Source organism: Brienomyrus brachyistius, chromosome 14, assembly GCF_023856365.1.
Source record: "Brienomyrus brachyistius isolate T26 chromosome 14, BBRACH_0.4, whole genome shotgun sequence".
Classification (NCBI taxonomy): Eukaryota; Metazoa; Chordata; class Actinopteri; order Osteoglossiformes; family Mormyridae; genus Brienomyrus; species Brienomyrus brachyistius.
Genome location: NC_064546.1, coordinates 16,293,894 through 16,315,877, shown reverse-complemented (window position 1 = coordinate 16,315,877; position 21,984 = coordinate 16,293,894). Strand labels below are relative to the sequence as shown.

The 21,984-nt window shown below is 48.6% G+C and overlaps 1 protein-coding gene across 50 annotated transcripts in view; it reads right to left on the bottom strand.

Moving 5' to 3' along the window:
• Positions 1 to 5,802: 5,802 nt before the first annotated feature.
• The window catches only part of syne2b (spectrin repeat containing, nuclear envelope 2b), a 95,892-nt gene continuing 79,710 nt past the window's right edge, over positions 5,803 to 21,984 (bottom strand). For 49 of the 50 annotated variants that reach the window (XM_048975638.1, XM_048975641.1, XM_048975643.1 and 46 more), the window contains 19 exons: positions 20,417 to 20,575; positions 19,234 to 19,400; positions 14,457 to 14,619; positions 13,665 to 13,852; positions 13,345 to 13,495; positions 13,013 to 13,195; positions 12,347 to 12,484; positions 12,072 to 12,266; positions 11,719 to 11,974; positions 11,521 to 11,589; positions 10,887 to 11,017; positions 10,386 to 10,512; positions 10,079 to 10,290; positions 9,327 to 9,536; positions 8,871 to 8,999; positions 8,386 to 8,577; positions 8,180 to 8,263; positions 7,774 to 7,814; positions 5,803 to 7,075 (listed from right to left, as the gene is read on the bottom strand). In XM_048975638.1, coding sequence (XP_048831595.1) covers positions 6,865 to 7,075; positions 7,774 to 7,814; positions 8,180 to 8,263; positions 8,386 to 8,577; positions 8,871 to 8,999; positions 9,327 to 9,536; positions 10,079 to 10,290; positions 10,386 to 10,512; positions 10,887 to 11,017; positions 11,521 to 11,589; positions 11,719 to 11,974; positions 12,072 to 12,266; positions 12,347 to 12,484; positions 13,013 to 13,195; positions 13,345 to 13,495; positions 13,665 to 13,852; positions 14,457 to 14,619; positions 19,234 to 19,400; positions 20,417 to 20,575 — 3,006 coding nt within the window. In that variant the 3' untranslated portion in view covers positions 5,803 to 6,864. The remainder of the gene's footprint in view (positions 7,076 to 7,773; positions 7,815 to 8,179; positions 8,264 to 8,385; positions 8,578 to 8,870; positions 9,000 to 9,326; positions 9,537 to 10,078; positions 10,291 to 10,385; positions 10,513 to 10,886; positions 11,018 to 11,520; positions 11,590 to 11,718; positions 11,975 to 12,071; positions 12,267 to 12,346; positions 12,485 to 13,012; positions 13,196 to 13,344; positions 13,496 to 13,664; positions 13,853 to 14,456; positions 14,620 to 19,233; positions 19,401 to 20,416; positions 20,576 to 21,984) is intronic. The other variant, XM_048975645.1, reaches the window with a different exon arrangement.

Sequence of the window (21,984 nt, the reverse complement as noted above, 5' to 3'; positions counted from 1 at the left end):
AACATGTTCCCTTCCCAGAAAATCAGGCTGGATTTTTGTTTTTTTAAAAAAAAACATATTTATTTGCATTAAAAAATATCACCATCTTCAAAGTTTGACCAGTTTTTGGCATAAGAATAATGAATGCTGTTACAAACAAATGGGGGCAAAAATTCATAGTCGGTGAGCAGTGAAACTCAAAGCACTATAAAGGCTTCACTACATATCATTCCCCCTAACACTTACTAGCTTATGCACTATTAGCAGCCATACTGCCTGCAGCTCAGACCAGGTAATCCATCAGAAGCTAAGCATGTTTGGGCCTGGCCAGTACTAGGAAAGCTGGGTTTGTGATAGAAGAGGGTGTTGATTTGACCAACAGGTTAGCCTATCCTGTGGTCAGTGTAGACCCCAATGCATCTTCTGAAAGAGCAGGGCTGGTACCCCCGATGTCCTGCCTAAAATCGCCCACTGTGGCCCGAACAAATCTGGCCTCCTAATCATCCCCTGTATCTAACCGGTAAATTCTCTCCTGCCCCTTCGCCACCTTAGCTACCGTGTGGCGAGTGCAGAATGGCCGCTGTCTCGTCATCCAGGTGGGAGAATATTCACACTCCACTTCATACACATCCAGAGCTTTTCCACAGTTAGAACAGGTTCACAGGGAACTGCCAAATGAGACTGAAAAATCCATGCATCACGAACGGTAACACACCAGTGAGTGATCACAACACACCTGGTTACCGATTTCCACGAGAAAACATACACTTCGGAAATAAACTGCCGACATAAGATGTTTGCTTTTATTCTGAATTCAGTTACTGAGTCCCTGATGACTAAGGAAGGTCAGCAGCTGAAACGACAAGTGGCTTAGCCCTCTGAAAACGGACTGTGGCGGATCCGAGGAGAACTATGAGAGCTGCCTCGTCTGGCCACAGCCCAGGACAGCTCTCCTGGATTGTCCACATGATGGCAAGGCTGGAATAAACCATGGACCCACTGCCGTGTGTCTGTCTGGTCTTCCAGGAATTTCTCATGCCATGTACAATTAAAGGGAGTTGATGGTGGGATTTTTTTGCTTCACTGGGGTAGGGGCAGGGCCAGCTGGCCCGCTCTGTAGGCGACATAGGCAATCGCTTAGGGCACCATTTGATTAGAGGGCATAAAAGAGCGAGCAAAAAAAATCTGAATACCTCTGGTCGCACTCCATGACATTAGTTATTTACAACAGTTTGAATATATCACTTTTCTTGTGAAACAGGTACAAAATACCTAGTTAGCAGCCTCTGTTCCAGACAAAAGTATGTGGAGATATCATAATGTAATCTGGACGTATCTTAAAGGAAACGTTAATGGAGGACATATTACACTGCAGAGCTTATGGTTCTGCCATATGTACTAGTGGCACCATTTGAATGTAAGGTTTATGAAAAACCACAACAATAATACTAGGGATGCATTATTTGGCAAGCTCGATTTTATAGCAGCCAAGATTTGTATCCCCTCTTTTCAGCTAAGATGACTGTAGCATAGTTAAGCCAAAACCGCCTAAAACACATGCTGGTACACATTTGATTCTACAGTGTGTAAAAAAGACAATTAAAGGGGGATGCATTATTCGGCAAGCCCAAATTCATAGCTGCCGAGATATGCATAATACCAACAAGCAAAACGTGTACAATTTTTGCATTTGTATAAGGTGAAAATGCCTCGGGGAGATGGATAGCCTAACTACCAGGCTTGGACCTAGTTTTCCGTCTCATGGCCGTTTGACTACGGAAGTTATTAGTTTCGCTCCGATACTGTGTGGGTAAGTTAATCCCTTTTTAAAATCTTCACGTACATGACAACTGCTCCGGACTGCTTACTTTACCACACTTCATTAGCTAAATGTAATCTAGAAAAACGATGCCATTAATAATTCTGAAATTGTAAAATAGAGCTTCGATGAGCGTTTGCACGATCACCGCTGCTCCACCTGAGAGAGAAATCCGACAAAGAATTTAAAAACGTTTGTCATCGCAGACTGCGTCGCTATTACAGAAATCGTCCCTGTCTTAAAGATTATTCATGAAGGCAGGAAAGAACCAAAACAGATATCACTAACTGCAAAAACAACAGGCACAAACTGTGACGCTGCACCATGCCAGCGCTGAGAGAGTACAAGGTGTACTGGGGGAGACGTAGCATGCGCAGTGACGTCACACCCTCCGTGACAGCTGAATGAGCAGAGTCTGTTCGCTTCCGTATGTTTTTTTGTCTCTCTATATAACGTTTATCCCAGCAGTCACACTCTTTTTCAATTCTAGATATTGTGCAGTAAGAAAACGTTTTACCACTAAATTAAAGCCATGCTGTTATAAATTGGAAGGATGTGAATTGAATTTGGAATCATTCTGTTTTGAAAATTCCATGCATACTATGCCAAATATGGAGAATCTAAACCATGTTTTTTTAGGTTTTCCAGCTGAATTAAATCTGTTTACTATGTCCTTTAAAGGAATTTTGCAGGTTTGTAACAATACTCGCTAGGAATTTAACTATATCTGTGTTACTGTTACTGTGACACCCACCCATCCACCCAATCATTCACCACTCAGTAGTCACCACTCGCAAGGCTGCTGTGATCGAGTAGACGGAGATGGATATGGCCTCATTTCAGCACAGGTGAGAGGCTCATGATTGGATTCTGTACCACAGGGCAGCTCACTGGCAGCAGAGAGCAGCCGAATTTGGGCAGACTGAAGCTGGATTAGTCCATTAACAGCTACGAAACAGGAAATCCTTCAAGTCTGAAAACAAGACCGATGATGAGTAAACATTCCAGTATTCTTCATTTTTATTCTCACATCAAATGTTTGGTGTTGGAGAGTCTTAAAAATAAATGATCATGAACCCTTGTAACATTTCTTCTGCAGAAGATTTCATCTATCCATTTTCTGCAACTGTTTGCCCTAGTTAAGGTCACAGGGGGCGTGGAGAGTAGGGGTGCTAACCCATCACAGGGGACACTCATGGGCCACACTCTTGGGCCATTTGGTAACACCAATTCACCTCAGCGTGTTTTAGACTGTGGGAGGAAGCCAGAGTACCAGGAGGAAACCTCACAATGGCACATGGAGAATATATAAACTCCACACCTGGAGCTTGGACACATGAGACTTGAACCCTGGTCCAAAAGGTGTGAAGCAGCAGGGATAACCACTGCACCACCCCCAGATGATTCCAGTTGCATTTAAAACACTGCAAACTGGAATACTAAAAACCATGATATCAGTCTGCAGAAGTATAATCTCACCATAAAACTGCATATAGTGATCCCCCGCCTATCGAGGCGTTCCAGACCCAAAAGCGATAGGTGACAATCCGCAATTGAGAAAGACCATATAAATAAAACAAAAAAAATAATAGTTTAAGCCTTAAAATACCCCTCCCACACGCTTTAACTAGGCCTACATGTAAACTTATTAAAACAACACATACAGTATGATATGTGGATGTCGGGCTAAGGGTATCAGTAACATAATAATAATAATAAGTATTGTATAGGGCTGCAGCTATCGATTATTTTAGTGATCGAGGATTCTATGAATTATTCCATCGATTAATCGAGTAATCGAATAAGAAATGCTTTTGTCTTATTAAAGAGCAATAGTAACTATTCAAAAAAGCACAAATAGACGGGTCTCTTAAAATGAACAGCTGATGGGTTTCCTTTTTAGGAACATTTTTAATGATTGAACACCGTCTCTTTACTCTTTGCTGTTAGTGTATAGACAGGCTCCAGCTCCATGTTAATTAAACTATGACAGCATCATTTTCACTGCTGTTGTGTTATCAGTGTTTTTTGGGGAGAAATAGGGGCTGCTTGGCCTGAATCTTGTTGCACTTTTTTATTCACACATATGCCCATAAATATATTTCTATCGCAGGCCAATTTTGGCCGCGAATGTGAGTGAAGCACTCGCGCTTACTTTGCATACTGGTTCCGCTCTGTGGACTGGATGCATAGACTGGGTGCTTTCTGTTGAGATGTTGAATCATTGACGTTGTGCTATTGTGGTAAGCTAATTCGGTTTTGCAATGGACACACTGTACAGGATTTTCACTTTTCTTTTGTTTGAAATGGTCACAAACTCTAGACATTTTTCTTCTTCTCTGATTTTCCTCGCTATTTTCCCTGTCTTCCTCCATTACGCCATCAAATCAAACCTGCTACACGTAATGCAGCGTAAGCACACTGTGTGACAGTAATAATCCTCCGGGTGAAACACGGTGATCACTAAGCAGTACATAGTCGTGCGGATTACGCGAAGCATCGAAGCAAAGAATTTGCATCGAGGATCTTTTGCAATCGAGTTATTCGAGTTACTCGATGAATCGTTGCAGCCCTAGTAATGTATATGTATACACATCTCTCTCTCTTTCTGTAAAAATAAAAACATTTTATGCTCAGTATGGGTACTCACCAGTGAAGATACACTGCATAACTTGAATGATGATGATGATGATGAATTAGCTGTGCAGCACAGGATGAAGTACGCATGTAGGTGACAAAGGTGATGAGTACGTACTGCACAGCAAAGCAGAGCATTCACAGCTCTCCTGAGGGTTACCGTCGATTCATTCAAGCCATAATGGCGAGCGATGTCCGCGTAACGCTCTCCTTCCCGAAGCATATCCAGGAGTTTTACCTTCTCCTGAACGGTCAAGGTCTTCCTTATCAGAGGAGTGGCCAATCTTACCTAGAAAGGGCCGCTGTGTGTGCAGGATTTCGCTGCGACTCCCTAATTAGATTGCTAATTAGAGGACTGATTGGCTGAAGAGTCCTCACACCTGGGTTTGAACAGCTGACCTACAGGTTACCCCAAAAACCTGCATACACACCGGCCATTTGCTGATAAGATTGGACACCCCTGACTTAGCATGTTCTTGGTGTAAGGAGGAACTGGAGAACGCAGAGGAAACTCCACGACAAGTTGATACAGGGAGAACATGCAAATCCGCAAATGTCAAACGCTGATCTCCAGAGATGTGAGATGACTGTGCTAACCACTACACCACTGTGCTTCCTAAGATGCCCTTTAACGATGAATTGCGTCAGTAGATATCAAGATGGATGAGATGAAAAAGAGAAAGTAAACTTAAATGAAAAACAAATAAACCAGTCTGGTGTAATTAAAATCAGACCTTTCAGATACTTTTTGGCTTCTTGTTGTACAGCTGGGTATTTTCCTTTATATATCAGTTGATTTTTAAACTATTTAAAAATAATTTAATTTCTCTGGTTCAGAAGATGCAGCACATTATGGATCTTCATCCGCTACAGTACAGACATTTCTGTGCCTTTCAGTTTAAACTTGGTTTAAACCAAATAGATATTACGCCCACACGGGCAGGACCAAGCACCCGCAGACAATAACTAGCTAATCACTCCACTTCTTAAGCTGGCGAGCCCAGAGGCTCGACGCAAAGTATTGTTGCCATTGTTCCCAATGTGCTTTCTGTCTTTTGTTCTCCCCGATTGCTCTGTCCTGCCCTGCTGTCCTGCCTGTCGACCTGCCCCCTCCTCCTCCTCCTGCCTGACTTGCCTGCCCCATCCACGTCGTCCCTCCCTTCCTCTCGTCTTCCCGTCGTACCGTCCCGTCTCTCCTAGTAGGACTGACTCTCCCGGAGACCGTCCTCATGCCTGCCCCTCGACCACGATTCTGGGTTTCCCCCTATTGCTGTGTATTTTACCGGTTGCTTCATTAAATTGCTTGAAGCGTCCACTTCTACACAGCCTTCATCCCTGTCTTTCCTAAAGACGAATCTGGTGGCCACTTATTCATGGCAAACAATATTTATTGTTGAGTAAAAAGGGCTTACACTGTACATCCCATAAATTATGATTCAAAAATAAAGTCATACACTATACACACTGTTATTTAGAATTTGTTCATCTAGTTATTTCAGGCGTACACAAAGTGCCACACAAGTAATATTTACAACCAACAAGCTTGAGAGACACACGGTTTCTCCTGTCTGAATAATAGGTTTGCTGCTCGAATATGAATGGAATTCAAGGGAGAGTCAATGTATCAGCCTCTGTTAGCCAGCAGTGGGCGTTCTGATGGCTAATCCAGTCACTCTTTGCGGGCACACAAACATCTAGCATTGCCCTTCGCCACCATGACTTCTGGCACATTGTAGTCTCACCCCTTTGCATCCATTCCATCCAACAGCTTTGTCTTCAGCTCACAGACACATACTGATAACACACATTTTAGCACCTTCCCCTTAATACAAAATTTGCACTCATAAATAGAACACACTCAAGAAATAATTTTGAAACGATGTGTGCCTTAACACTCTGATCTGTATGCCACATGCAGCATGTTCCGTCTCCCTGGCCATGTTGTGCTTCAAAAGGCATTCTGTCATTCTAAGGCTACAGTTACCCAGTAAAACTTCACGGTTAACATCTAAGAGGATTAGCCTTCTAAAACCCATAAATGATAACATAAAAAGTCTAAAATGGGTAAAAATTGTAACTTCCGTTAAAAGAATGATTGATACACTTGTAATCTGTGTGGACACAATTATAGTCCAACAGCCACCCCTTAGAACTTCCTGTAAAAGTGAAGAAATGAAAAAAGACTGGATTCTACTTCATTTCCATTCAGAAATGAATACAAGCAAATGATCAGTTTGAACACGGTTGTAAAAAATGCTTTCGGCCATAAAAATTGCGAAGGGAACTCACTGCCTGAATAATATTTGTTCTGTTTTTGTGAAGATGGAGACGTCCCACATAAAGGTCCCATCCCGAGTCCTTATAGGGCAGCAATGGTTGTCTCACACATTTTGGGGACACGGCTGGGTCCACGTAGGGATTTCCGTGGCTCACGTGGGAGGGGGTCCATTGGTGTAGTGTAACATGGGGTAAAATGAACGGGCGAAGTTGTTGGAGAGCGCACAGCTGTAGTCCTCTTCAGACAGAGGTACCAGGCAGGCCAGCACCAGCAGCAGGAGGAAAAGTAGATGCAGTGGGAAGGCGGCACGGAGCACGCGGAAGAAGAATGAGCGTGGCGGGGACGGGTCCCTTTTCATGGCCCTGGGGGTCACAGGAAGCCAGAGACAGGAAGTCAGACACAGGAAGTCAATGGCTTTGTCATACAGGCACAGCATTGCTGTGTCTTTCAGAGCTGGGTAATTCAGGTCCAGAGAGTAAAAGTACAGACCGGGATTTTGTTTCAGCCAACTAGTTGAGTGCTCTGTGACTGACTCTTCATGCTCAACTGGTTGGTTGAAACAAAATCCTGGTCTGGACCTGAATTACCCAACTCTGATGTCTTTGCATGGATGTCCAAGCTGACTTACAGACATTTAACATGATTAGCATTCCCATTCATATTTTCAGCCCTATTAAGTTTTAGGATATCTGCAAAACCTTTTGTTATTTATTTTTTTATGTTGCTCTCCTATTCTACACTACTCTTCTTGGAATCACAGTGCAATAATTGTTCCAATGCATCCCTCTATATAGTGTACAGTCTGTTACAATGTCCCTCTGTTGTATCATGCTGTAAACTGTGTATATTGTGTATATTATAGTCTGAATGTTATATATCTCGTGTAGTGTTTTTAAGTTAAGTGCTGTGTGGTGTAACCAATTCACCACCGCAATTTCCTCAGACATGTTGGACCTCCTGACAAACGAAGCATCTGATATTGATTCTGATTCGGGAAGTGGCATGCTGACAGACAGCGGGTTCCTGAGAAGAGGGAGCCCCCCTGGAGGGGCGCGTGTACCTTCGGCCGACCGGGGAGTCCGCCTCAGTGGCTCCTGCTTCCTGTGGACACACAGCAGATGATACCACTTCAGAAGATACACACACCACCTTTGGTACTCAGTTTAATCGCTTCCTGCAGAGTAACCCACAGCTTTGTGTCAGCCTGGTGCTGTTCCACCTACCGGCCTACATTAACACACACTGATGTGGTCCAAAACCAGATGTACCTGAAATCCTTCACAAAGGTGTCTTCATTTACTGCTTGATATAGTGTCTCTGGCATATACAACGTTACATAATCAAATCAACGTCTACAACTATCTGCTGCATCCCTTGTCCTAGATTGATAATAGGTCAGCAAAAATGGGCTGCGGGAGAGGATGGCAGGATTCAGTCTGCTTCAGGGAGACATCCGACCTACATACCTTAGGACGTGAAAACTGGATGCCGATTGGTCCTTGGTCGCTGAACCCGCCTCCTGTTGTGGATGAACTGGGAGACCAGGACTCCTAAAAGACCACAGCGATAGAGTTTCACACTGAACCAGAAACACTGACACCCGGTGCTACAAAGCACGACGCCATCCGATTAGCGGCTACACACGCTGCCTCCGGTGGCAGCGGGCACGTACCAACCGCGCCTCCAGCATGCACAGGTCGTGGGCCACCTGCCGCAGCAGCAGCCGCAGCTTGTTGGCGATGACATGCACCTTCTCCTTGGCCTCGGTGCTCTCTTCACCCATTGCATCCACCAGTAGCTGGGAAGAGATCTCCTGCAGAGCGCGTACCTGCTCCCGTCGCCCGAGCAGCTCCCCCTCCAGACCCTGCCACCAGGGGGGACAACGCACCCGTAAACACATGGCGGAAGTATCACACAGTCTGACTTTGGCCAAATGTGCGGCCCTCGGTGGCCAGTTAGTCTGTACAGTTACAGTGATTGTACAGTTATATCTTTATGGATTCCCAAGGAAGCCTCATCACCATGGAAACAGGAATACACTGACTACAATGCTCTGATTTCACTTGTCAAGATGTCTATTATTTCGTTTAGTGTTCCCTGAGCTGGACTAGTGCCAAGCTGTCGGGCGGCCTGAATGCACTGCGATGCTCCCCTCACCCTGAGGGTGGCATGCTGCTCCAGCAGCCTGTGGCGCTCCAGCGAGGGGTCATGGATGTCCACGCTGTAGCGCCGACTCTCCACGTGAGCCAACAGCAGAAGCAGGCCATGGAGGGTCTCGTGGAACTCCTGAAAGGTAGGGGGGGGGGCGAAAGGTTATTCGGGGTCTGCAGGTGGTGCCCTCGTACAGCCGGCACTTGCTAAAATCTCTCATACTAACATGGGCACAGCATTGTAAAACTAACCTTGCTGACATTACAAAGACAAGGAAAAGAATTCATCGATCAGGGCATGAATTAGATGTGAATTAGTTAGTCTAGTACATTAGTGATTATTTTACTGAACCATTTAAGCTGATTTTGGAGAGGAACCGACATTGGAGCAGTAGTGCTTGAGGAGGTGACTGGCTTCGCGGAGAAGCTCGTAATGCCCTGTAACCCCCTCCCCCCCACTCACCTGGCACTCCATGAGGGCAGCATGCAGCCGCTGCCCCCAGCCCTCCAGGCAGGCGCAAGCCCGAGCCCAGTCTCGGTTCATGTCACGCAAGCTCTGCTGGAGCTCCTGCAGCTCCCCACCGTCCACGGTGCTGGTCTGCTGGAGGTCGCCGGCTCCCAGGTTCACAGAAATCATCACTGCCTTGTAGTTCTCAAAGGCCTTCTGCATCTCCTGCGAAGGGGAAGAGCAGAGATGGAACAGCGGAGGTCAGAAGTCAAATTATCGCACATTTAATTATTTGCATAGCTGACCTGAAAGAACATTGATTTCTTATGTAATTTAGGTTTTAAAAGTCTGATGTAATAAGAATGACTCAAAGAGTCAGTAAAATGTTCTAAAAAGAAGACAACAGGCTTTCTGTCTAACAAGAGTTTTTAATATATTTTGCACCAGGATTGACAAATCCTTCAGATTTAATTTTAAGGATTTAGTTTAAATAACCCTGCGATGGGCTGGCCCCCCAATGTGGGTTGTTCCCTGCCTCGTGCCCATTGTTTCTGGGATAGGCTCCATACCCCCCGCGACCCAGTAGGATAAGTGGTTTGGAAAATGGATGGATGAATAGTTTAAATAATAAGTTACTGGATAATCAGTCGATACTGACAGGGGATGTACCACCTGTACTCAATACTGCATAAATGAACCATAATGGTTTATGGTTAGGGTTAGCTGAGTAGGCTAACCACAACTTGGACAAAGAGTAACAGTCTTGCCTTGAGTCTCCTGATGCTGGTCTCCATGTCCTGGATGCTGCTGGGTACTTCCTGTCCCTGTTCACTCTCCAGCTCAGGCAGCACCTGGCCCAGCCAGGCTGTGATGGCGCTCAAGTCACAAGCTCGCTGTTGCCCCTGCTGGGCGTCCTGTTGGCCGCACAGCTCGGCGTTCAGTGTCTGTGCCTCTAGCAGCTCCCAGCGCTCGATCACTCCTGTGCATGTGGGAAGGGTGTGGATCAGGACCTGAGCGGCTGTGAGGAGAGCGTGCAGGGAGCCCCCGAAGGTCCAGGCCAGCCGGCGTCCGCACCTGTCTGTTTGTCCACGCTGACCAGCCCAGTGAGGCCCGGCTCCCCCTCCTGGTCGCTGCCGCTCAGCATCCTCTTCACACGCTTCACGCTGTCGATGCTCCCACTGCACTCCAGCATCAGCTTGGCCTGTGCGGCGCATTACATCACCGTACTGCACTTCAATAAACAGCCCTGGTCATTCTTTGAAACTATCATGTCGAAAAACACTGCAACACGTTATCACCTAAACCGGTGTTTCCCAATCCGGTCCTCAGGGACCCACAGATGGTCCATGTTTTTGCTCCCTCCCAGGTAAGGCAAAAATGTGGAGTGTCTGGCAGGGAGCTTGGAGGGACCAAAAATGTGGACTGGCTGTGGGTCCCCGAGGATCGGATTGGGAGTCACTGACCTAAACCTATGTCAGCATGATGATAATAGACTATACACTGTGCATCTTGCCCAGAGATCAAAGCTTAAATAGGAAAGTCAGGAGCAGACCAGCTGCGGAGCGGCAGACTCACATAGCCCTGCTGGTAGGGTGTGCTGTGTGGTGGGTCATGGGACGCCAGCCTTTGGATGCTGTTTCTGAGCAGAGTCTTCCTTCTGCGGGACTCTGGTGTGTGCCACGTGGGAGGCTCATTCATGGACTTCCCTGAAAGCCAACGGAACTCGCAGTGAGACCCAGACCTGGCCGTTTGGTCTGACCCAACCCGACTGCTGAATGCAGTCCTGGACACAAGCCACAGCCAGATGCTAGCGCATGCAGAGCGGATCAATGCAGCGGCTTCTCTGTTCTCTTAATGCAACATCACGAGTTGAGATGGGGAGGTCGCACAATGGCCCAGGTGAGCTGCTGAGGACAGCCTCTACTCCCCTGATCACATGGCAACATAAAGCAGAGCTGGTGGGGGGGGAGGAGCCATGCTGGCATTTAACCCCCAGCTCTACACTGGAGGGGACCAACCGGGAGACCTGGGACTTGATGGCAGAATCAGTAAAAACAGATCAGTAGGGTCGTTGGGGGGAGGATAGAGGGAGGTGATGGTGCGACAGTAAGGGTGATGTGGTCAGGTGATATGGCATGATGAGGGTGTTGACTTATGTCAGGTCATCACCAGACAATGTTACAGACACATGCAGCAGGCAAGTGCCTACCCAGGGCTGCCTGCAGAGATTTGGCAGTCGCCTGTACAAAGGACTCTGGGCTTTCAGTGATTTCTACATCTGCAAGAGAAGAAGGGAGATGTCTGCCTATGGAGGCCGTGGGAGCCAAGCGATGGTGCTGCAGGACAGCGTCGACTCGGATGCAGGCCAGGGTGGAGGGCGTGAGCTCTGGGCACTCCTGCGGCTTACCTGACAGGGTGCTGTAGAAGGTGACGTCGTCCTCGTCCTCGGGCGAGGAGGAGCCGCCCACATCGCCCGTGTGGTCCCACTCCAGCGGGATGGAGTCCACACTGGCGGGCGTTTCCCGGCCCGAGGGCTCCAGAGGTGGCGCCAACACCTGGCACACGGTGTGGCGGCCCACTACAGCCAAGCCCTCCTCCTGCCAGGAGTCCCCAGACAGTTCCATGGAGTCCTCCAAATCCGTGTCCCGCTCCTCTTCCAGCATCTGGGAAAGGGGAGGCCATAAGGTGACCAAGGGGGTCTGGCACGTCAGGGGGTACTCAGACGGACGGTGTGCTTGGGACACCTGGAGGGACACTAACCGGCCGGCGGCTGATGAGCCGCTGGTGGAAACGGGCCACGCGGCCGAACACCTCCTGGCAGTAGGAGTGCAGCTCCTCCAGCTCATCCTCGATGAGCACGGCGTCCAGCGCCGTGCTCTTTTGGATCAGGTTCTCCCCAAACACAATCAGCTGGTCGATCTTGTTGGTGTTGAGGGTGATCTCCTGCTGGAAGCCCTGGGAGGTGGAAGGGGTGGTCAGCAGCGCCATGCACGTCTCCGTGTGTGCGTGCGTCAATGAGTGCATGAAGGACCTACGTCGAGCTGCCGCATCTTGTCATGGACGTCGCTCTCTGAGAAGTGCTCCACATTGGTGAGCTGAAGGTCCATCTCAGTCAGCCACACCAGAAGCCCCTCCCGCGTGCCCTCAAACTCCTCCCTCTGAGACGTGAAGTGCTGAGGAAAAGAACAGGAATGGGGGGTGGGGTCATTATATAATCATCTTACAGTGACACCCTATGGCACTATCAGCCATTTTAAATGCAAGTGATTAAGCCTTCCTGATTGACTCACATGCAAACAGAGACTCTCCTGTAATGTGTAATATGCAGGATCACCAGCCCGATATGTGACTATCCATGATACACAATTATCATGGGTTGCATGTGTCCAGAGTTGGGTAATTCAGGACCAGACCGAGATTTTGTTTCAACCAACCAGATGAATACTCTGTGACTGTGGGTCTTTATGCTCAGCTGTTTGGTTGAAACAAAATCTTGGTCTGGACCTTTACTGTCTGGAACTGAATTACCCAATTCTGCATGTCTTCATACAGGTGCTGCAAGCGCAACAGTCCTCACTCCTGTCAGTCAGCTATGCTGTGCTTCTCTGAGCAGCAGAATATAGTCGAACAATGTCCTCCATGAGTGATACTCCCCTTTGTAATATTTTTGACATTTCCTAAACAGTGCCCCCTTGTGTCACCTTGAGTCTGCGCAGGATGGCGGTCACACGTCGCTGCAGGCTGTCCCACCGCTGGTTTCCCTCCTGGACCATGAGCTTGAGCCTGCAGGCTGTGTCAGTGCGGTTCTCGCGAGCCAGGCGCCGATACTGCTTGTTGACCAGCTCCAGCTGTGTGAGGCGCTCATGGACTTGCCTCTGAAAAGCCTGTGGGAAGGAAAGGGTCCTTCTGTCACTGACCCCAGATCAGCTTCTCATCTGACACTGATGCAACCAGCAGAGCTTAACTATTTCCTTAATAAATTATCAAAAGCAGCTAAATATATGTCAGTAAAAACCACACAAAAGGCACTGACCTCAAACTTCTTCAGCTCCTCTTTGGCAGTGGTGTACAAGATGTCTGCAGAATTGGGGTTTGCCACGATGACCTCTGACATCTTCAGCCAGTCCTCGAAACGGGAGTAGTCGTCCAGAAACCTGACCCACAGCCTCCACGTCTCCTCGATCCTGCAGCCAGATGTCAGCCGCGAGCCAGTGAGGATCAAGACAGGGTAGCAACAAGGCGACTCAGAAGTGGTTTACTAGCTGAAGGAAAACCAGACATGCGACAGGGACGACCTGCGGGAGGGAGCTGACGGATGAGGACATGTGAGTGGACAGCGCACCACGCACCCACCTCATCCTGCGCTCCATGGACATGGCGCAGATGTTCCTCCAGCGGCGGTCCAGGCTGCGCGTCGTCTCCTGGATCGACTCGCTCTCGGTCTCGGTGTTGCAGGCATCGGTGTCGCGCAAGAGCACCTCGCACAGGGTCAGCACCGACGCCACACCCTCCGTGTGCTGCTCGATGTCCCTCTGCAGTTCCTGCGCGCGCAAACATGGTATGTAAATACAATGGTAGATAGGAAACCAAGACCAGGACCAGCAGTTCATACACCTCGCCCAGCGTAACTCAGAGGTAGCGGATTCTTTTGTGGTACCAGACTCGACTGAGGTACTGCATTATTTTGTGGTACCGGACTCAACTGAATACTCTTGTGGCACAGGACTTGCTTGAGGTACAGGACTTGCTTAAGGTACAGGATTCTTTTGCGGTCCATGACTCGCCTGAGTTACAGGACTTGCTTAAGGTACAGGATTCTTTTGCGGTCCATGACTCGCCTGAGGTACAGGACTTGCTTAAGGTACAGGATTCTTTTGCGGTCCATGACTCGCCTGAGGTACAGGACTTGCTTAAGGTACAGGATTCTTTTGCGGTCCATGACTCGCCTGAGATACAGGACTCTCCTAAGGTATAGGACTTGCCTGAGATACAGGACTCTTCAAAGGTACAGGACTCTCATAAATTACCGCCGTGAAGGTGAAGTTCTTGCTGATTCTGAGACCGCAGACAGAAAAGTAGGGTCTCTCCTGTCGATGATCTTCCCCTGAGCGGGTCTCAGAGTAGCAGGTTCAGACTGGTACCCACCTGTTGCTCTACCAGTTTCCTCTGGATCTCGTCACTGTGGCAGACACTGTAGACCACGGGGGTGGCTAGCTCCGCCTCCACGCGGGACAGCCAGGTGCGCAGGTTACTCATGTTTTTTTCCAGCTGCTGCACGGTAACCAGCGTGTCCTTCAGCTTCCGCACCCTGAACACATGCAGACACCGTGTTAAGCAAACGCAGCTTCATCCACCACGGGTCTGCTGGCCACAGGGCCAATTCAAATAACAGCAAAAACACATTTCAGAAGAGCAAAACAGAAACTCTGTCCTCCTTACAGGAACTCATCCTTAACAGCTATGCTACCTGTTCTGCTAATATTGCACATCATTATTTACCTGCTCTCTGTCCTTTAATGAATTCTTTAACAAAGTTAAACCTCAGACACACCATGGCATATAGCAGTGTATCCCAACCCAGTCCTCGGGGAACCCTAGACAGTCCATGTTTTTGCTTCTTCTCAGCTCCCAGTGCACCTGCACCTGTAGGTATTCGGCGTTCCTGATTGGCTGGGAGGGAGCAAAAACATGGTCTGTCCAGGGTTCCCTGAGGACTGGGTTGGGAAACCCTGGCATATAGGATCCTAATACTGCAGAGGTGACCTTTGACCCAGAAGGGGAAAACAGCCAGGTTCTGCAGCTGTCACCACAATCATGTCTCCCTGCTCAGATCGGGCAAGTCTGCAGGAAAGATCTGATGTGCATGATTATCTGGTAGCAGACACAGAGATGTAACGCTTACATCTAAACAGAGGAGACAACCGTGGAACAAAGACGCGGGTGTGACGTGTAACAGGAGAGCGCGTGCGATCGGAGCAGCCCGGGTACGACGCGTAACACGAGCCGGAGCTACGGCAGCAGCCGGCGCTGAGTGTCCATCGGGGAGCCGCGGTGACAGCCATCTTGACTGCCCCTGCAGCCGGTCTGCTGCCGTGCTCATGCACAGCTAGGGGCTGGCCGACACTGTCGGGAGCGAGGGTTGCCTGCGCTTCACAGAGGATGCTCCTCCGTAAGCAGGACGGTGGTCTCCCCTGGCTACCGGTGCCGCGCTCACGCTGACATAACGCCGCCCATCCCCCCTCCCCATGACACGTACAGACGTTCCCTGTGAAAAGCCGCTAATCCCGCAGCTGTCGCCAGTGTGCCAGAGCGTGCCAGATGCTGGATGCGGCGCCCCGGTGGCTACTTACAGCTGGCAGGGCTATGCGGCGCTCGCCATCCACCGCTACCTTTCCTACAGCTCCGTCTCCGTCGCGCGCAGAGATACGCTGCACGCTCCCCGCTCCCCCCTCCCCCGTGCCAGTCCAGAGGCCCTGCTTAGCCTGCACACACGTGCACAGACACGCGCAATGCTGCTGCGGGGGGCTGTGAAACAGCCTCAGTAAAAGGGGAGGGGCTCTTTTGTGCTTAGACGGACCCACAGAGGCTGATAATAGCCTCTTATGTAAGATGCGACTGGATGTGATGTAATACTTCTGCACAGAGGTATGAAATTGATTTGATCTTCTTTCACTATGATCCTATTATTTATGCGTGGAGTAGCGAAGAGGCCGGATCTTGCAAAAAAAAAAAAAAGTCACGCCTGTCTAATGCACGCCGATTTATCTTGACTCAGCAGGAGAACTAATTTTAAAGCAATTTAAGACCAGTGTTCAGATCTGACCTGAAAATATCATCAGCCGACAGGACTCAGAGGAAAAAATATGTAGCCTTTCTCCTGCTAGTTTTAGGAATCATAATCCCTTAGAAGTCACTTATCTATGACTGTCTCTGAGACCTGGACCGTTAAGTAAAGTGCCCTGCAGAATGTAGTGTGAACCGTTGCCATGGGGACACCAAATGAAAACTCGCTGGACATCACCATAATAAAAATTCAGGTACCAAGATATTAAACTACATGTTCTTCAGCGTTCAGGCAGTTTGAGCTGCACATCCAGTGCTTTAAGCCGTGCAGCCTCACTACAAGCTACCCTGTCGGGATCCGTGACGACGTCATCACTAGCCGAAGCTGACTGGCACTGTGAGGACTGTCAAACAGGCATCAAGCACCTGGCGTGTAGATTAGCCCACGCTGCTTTCAGAAACGGGCAAGGAGGCAGCATAAAGAAAAGGCTCTGAGTGGCGTGCAGAGCTGGGATTAGATGAGGGCTAAGTCAGTTGAAGGAAGTCCAAGGATAGCAGGATTAACTGATTGAAAGCTACTTTTCATGGTCTGCACAGATACCAATGTGAAAGGTAGACACAGGACCCCAAACTGTCAACAAGGAGGAGTGAGATTCACGTCTTATCTAAAAAGCGGCCAGTGGGCTCCCAAGCACCAGGCCTTGCCCCCCCCCCCCCCCCACTGCATTAATAAAGGCTGAAAAAACCCAGTTCCGTTGCAAACCCTATTTTTCTTCCAACAGTCCATCCAGCATTCCCACAGACATCGAAACACAGGGCCTGGCGAGAGAAGGAAGGGCCAGCAGGGTTTTGGACAGACTCCAAACAAAGTCACCCCCCACCAGAAACCACTCACACACCCCCCAACCCGCCACTCTCACTCCAAGGCCCCACCCACTCCCGCCTCAAGATCCAAGCCCTGAAAATCACCATGGTAACCAAGAAATCTGTGGTACACCAAGATCTTTCAGCACAAGTTATTGCCACGGCTATAAAAACTCAACAAAGGCAACGTTTCTCAACTGATGGCACTCCTTATTTGGCTCTTACAGCATTCCAAATTGCAACACTTAAAAAGAAGAGCCTATAGACCCAGCAGAGTGGTCATTTTAACAATCCTAACACAGATTCTCACTGGAGACAAACCCCAAACCATAATTTGTACAATTTAAGCGGTTCCCTGCCCATCTCACACCTGCTCAATGATTACAACATGGCAGTCAGCTCCATCTCCAATCTCCAAAAGGCGGAGGGACAATAAAGAACACATCTGCCATACTCTGGGGGTGGGGGTGGCAGTGGGAGTATCAGGAAGACCACTACAATGGTCCGAGAGCAGGCAGCAGCTGCAGGACCCCAGGCCTTTGTCCCCGCCTTGTTCTGGGACAAAAGAAAATGACAGCAGCAATCTTCAGCTGTGGCTTTTGCAGACCCCCCCTCCCAAAGCAGTAGAGCCCCATCCCTGACAATTGACTGCCTTCATCCCAGAATGCACTGGCGGAAGACCTTCATCTACCTCCCCCAGAACCGGGCTGAAGGCTCTGCAGTTTACAGAGGGAAATGCCCTGGTTCTGGGAAGCTCAGTCCACCTTGCTCAGTGTCTGCTTCAGGGAAATGGAATCAGACCCTTCAGCAAATTCACACAAATGCGTGATGAGAAAACAGAAAGGTGTGGAAGGAGCCGTTTGTCTGTGAGGTAAGAACACAAGGTAAGCCAAAACAAAACAACGATCGATTAATCAAGCACTGGAACAAACCCTAACCCCTTTTGTTTGCCAGCTAATTACTATTGACAGTATCATAAAATCTGTCATCTCTTACAAAAGTGTGTTAGAAAGGGTCCCACCTGAATCAATGCACGCATAACCTGATCACCACACAGGCCAGCAAGACTTTTTTGCCCTTATAGAGTTACTCTACATAACAGTCCACAACTGACTGAGGATCATAGATGTTCAAGTCCGGCATGTCCAGAGAGGGTAAAGGATATCTGGACATGGTATTGTAATGATGATCTGAAGTATAGGTGTTTCTTGTGCTGCTTGCACTAACGATTCGGGGAATGGAAACCCAGCCAAGCAGATGGTCATGAGTGCCATGTGCCACCACCCTTAATGCCCTTGCTGGGGCACATCCATTGTGCCCTGCCGACCTCTCCATGCTAATTCTGATGGCCTGGCCCCTCCCCCCTTGTCAAACAAGAATAGGAGGTAAGCCATCTGGCTCACCTACGAGTTGCTGTCCTTCTATAATTCCCGGGATTCGGCCCCGTCACCCATCTGGTCATAGTGGGGGGGTGTCTTTGGGGGTCAGCTTTGCCCCAGCTATACCTGCCTCAGCTGTGATCAGACATGTGTAAAATCTGGGGCCCTAATGCTCTTTCAGGTTTGCAACCATGCCCATTTCTTTGCGAGACGCATCAACAAAAAAAAAAAAAACGTCTTCATAAGTGCCACCTAGCTCTCGTGCCGGTTGGAGGACTGGACACTGTGTTCCTCTGCGGGGTCGAAGAAGGCCATTGAACCTTGTTAGCTGGAATAGCCATAAGGGCTGCAAGCGTAGCAGATCGATGACATCAATGAGGCTTGATGAGGCATGTGGCACAAGATGATCGCAGAGAGCAGGGAAATCAAAGACTTCTCCACACTCCTTAGGCACGAACTCCACACACAGAACGGGAACTGCATTCATATACGCAGATACTCATATAGGCAATGACACGACTTTCAATATACCTGCCTGTCAATTCAAGAGTGAATCTCCAAAGAAAAAGAGGCAAGTTAAACCCGAACACCTGCATCTCTCTCTCAACAGGCTCCTTAAATGGAGGACAATCCAGGCCAAATTATTACCAGTTCACCTACAGTCATCAACCTTAATGGTTGATTCTCCACACAGAGATTTCTGAGAAACAGGACAAGCCCTCTTCCTTATGCGTGAACAACAGGCCCAGAAGAGCCTGCAGCATTCCAGCACGGACCCAGCTGGTCTCACACATCCGGAGAGTGTTTTGCTGGCTCCCCACCACCACCCGAGTGGCTTTTGCACTGGCAAGGTGCTCCAATCAGAATCTCCGCCGCCACCTTCCTGCTGCACTCACCTGGCCTCTATGTGGTCAAAGAGGTGCTGCCAGCGGTCGCTGACGTCCGCCAGCTTATCGCTGACCTCGGCCGCCTTCGCTTTGTCGCTGGCCTGGATCAGCTGCTCCCCCAGCTGCTTCAGGTGGGTCTTATTCTCGCTGAAAAGGTTGATCTCCTCCATGCAGTCCTGCCGAGGGTCAGGAGAGGTCGACTTTGTTATAGAGCGCCCTGTCACTCGCACACACGTCAGCGCACAGCCGACCCCCGAGGCACAGACACACGAGGAAGCACTGTCCTCACAAAGGGACACTGCTACCCCCCCCCCACCCCTATTCAGCTGGAAATAACCGATAGGGTCCTTTTGACCTGGCCGGCCCATGTGCACAGATCCACATCAATTACGCCCTCTGTGACCCGGCTGGCCACTCATTGATCATTCAGCACAGCAGTGTTATTCTTTGTTTAAGCCCCTGGGTTTGGACTCTGGTCGGCTGGGCCGGTGTCGGTGACATCACCCATAATCGTGACCTAGCATTGGCTGTGAAAACTTTTAAAATCTTTTTCATAAAATCTTCTGCCTCACTAACAACCTGCTGACACATCATTCAGCCTGATTATCCTCAGGGTACAGGAACAAGATTAGATTGTTCACAAAATTAGATTATGATTAGAAACAATCTGTTATGGCATGAGGAAATCACATGGGTTAACCATTAATCCATAATCCACTTGCGGTTATATTATTTATTATCTTCCTGACTGAGGTTTTATTTTTCTTCTTTTCCAGATAAACAATAGTACTCTGACTACAAGTTGATTGTGGTTTTTAATTGCCACATACATGAAAGTGATATCATTTGCTGTTTTATGCTGAAATATAATTTGCAGCTTTTGGTGTATGTTATTGAGAGTCAAAGACAGGCAGAGGAGGAAAGTTCAGGTCCAGGAAGCAAAAATCCAGACCAAGGTTTTGTTTCAACCAACCAGTTGACTATGAATAGTCACAGTCACAGAGCACTCAACTGGTTGGTTGAAACAAAACCTTGGTCTGGATTTGTACTTTCTGAACCTGAACTATCCACCTCTGTCAACAAGTTTCCTATTAGTATATATCACACGTCCTAGCATTGCGCTCCACAGAGCATCCGCTGCAGCAGGTCTGATGCCGCGGGTGGGCTGGGCGACCCAGACAGCCCTCCTCACCTTCTTCAGCTTCTCCACCATCTCCTCGATGCTGAGGTCCGTGCTGTGCGCTACCTTGTTTTCCATCTGCGTCAGCCATTCGCAAAGCTCCTTGTTCTTCTCATTGAAAATGATCCATGCGTTGAGCCTGTCGGCAATCTCCTGCTTGCGCAGGGACACCTGCGGGGACAGAGCAAATAGAGGATGTGCCGGGCGACATCTGCAGAGCCACAGGGCCAGCTGAAAGGACTAATGAGTTGCACCATTAAACGAGGATAGGGAATTAAAAAATGTATTCAAAAGTCACACCCAGACCAATAAATACAGACATAAAGAGTTAAGAGGTCTTGTTAATCGAAATGTGTACAGATGGTGCCCATGTGTCTTTGCGTCAAGATACATTCAAGCCTGGCTACCTTGGTCTTTATTTGTACACACGCCAGGGCTGCGAATCTTACTCTGTTTCTCAGGAACATGCAAGTTAGAGTCGGGACTGCGCTGGTGCTCGGAGAGGAATGAGACAAGAACCTCAGAAAAAAATATCTCCAGAAAGAAGACTGAATGGTGTATGTTGAAAAAGGTTTACATACCACCAGTCATCCTCTTCGCTCTGTTTTTTTGCTGGAAAAGTTTTGCATGCAGTTCTGCATTTTGGTAAACGCTCCCCCCTCTGTGGATGAGCATTTAGCACAGATAGCTGCAGCCCTCACACTTCCATCCTATGCCCTTGCATCCCGGGTGAGCGCTAGTTTTCACACCACGAATACACCGGTGAATTTCAACAAATACACACTGTGTAAAAGGCATTTCCCTATGGTAAAGCAATCTGAACAATCATATGTCATCATACGCTTGAGGATGGCTGTTGTAAGAGATGTAGAACAGCGAAGGAACAAGGCTGAGGAAGCTGCAAGCAGTTTAAGTCGCTTTTGATCAAGCGTCCGTCTGTTGATGTAAATTGGTGAAGCCATTCACTGCATGTCTCCTCCAGCAGCTGGGCTAAGCTATTGTGAGTCACTGTGATCCCTAACGTGTGACACCCCCCCCCCCCAAACACTCACACACCCCCAAACAAAGGTCCACTGGCCCTGCCATCTGCTTTGCCATTCCACGGCTGATCTCGCTCTGCAACCTGTTGAGCGGGGGTGGGGGGTGGGTGAGTGCTCGTGCCTTGGGGCCCTGACAAGCTGAGCCTCCCCGGTGACCCTACGCTGTCTAAATCAGATTATACCCTAAGCTGTTCTCTGGTGTTTTTGGGACTAAACCGTTTTCAGTTGTACCCCAAGCAGTGATTCCGCTCACAGCGGCCAATGGTGTAACTGAACCCCTGCAGTGATTCCCAACGGTACCAGGCAGGAAAATCATGCACTCTCCATATTAGAACAATAGCAACTGCAAAATACCCATTGTTCTACTGTAATAAATCCATTGTTTATAATTCTCCTAACTCACATCCACTTCTCTGCACCTTTTCTACACGCTTTTCACACTCTAACCTTCACTACCTAAAACTGTTCCCATGAAGTCTTAACTTTGTGCTAATTACACAGGCACTTAACACACTTGTGTTAAGCTGCACAACCCCACAC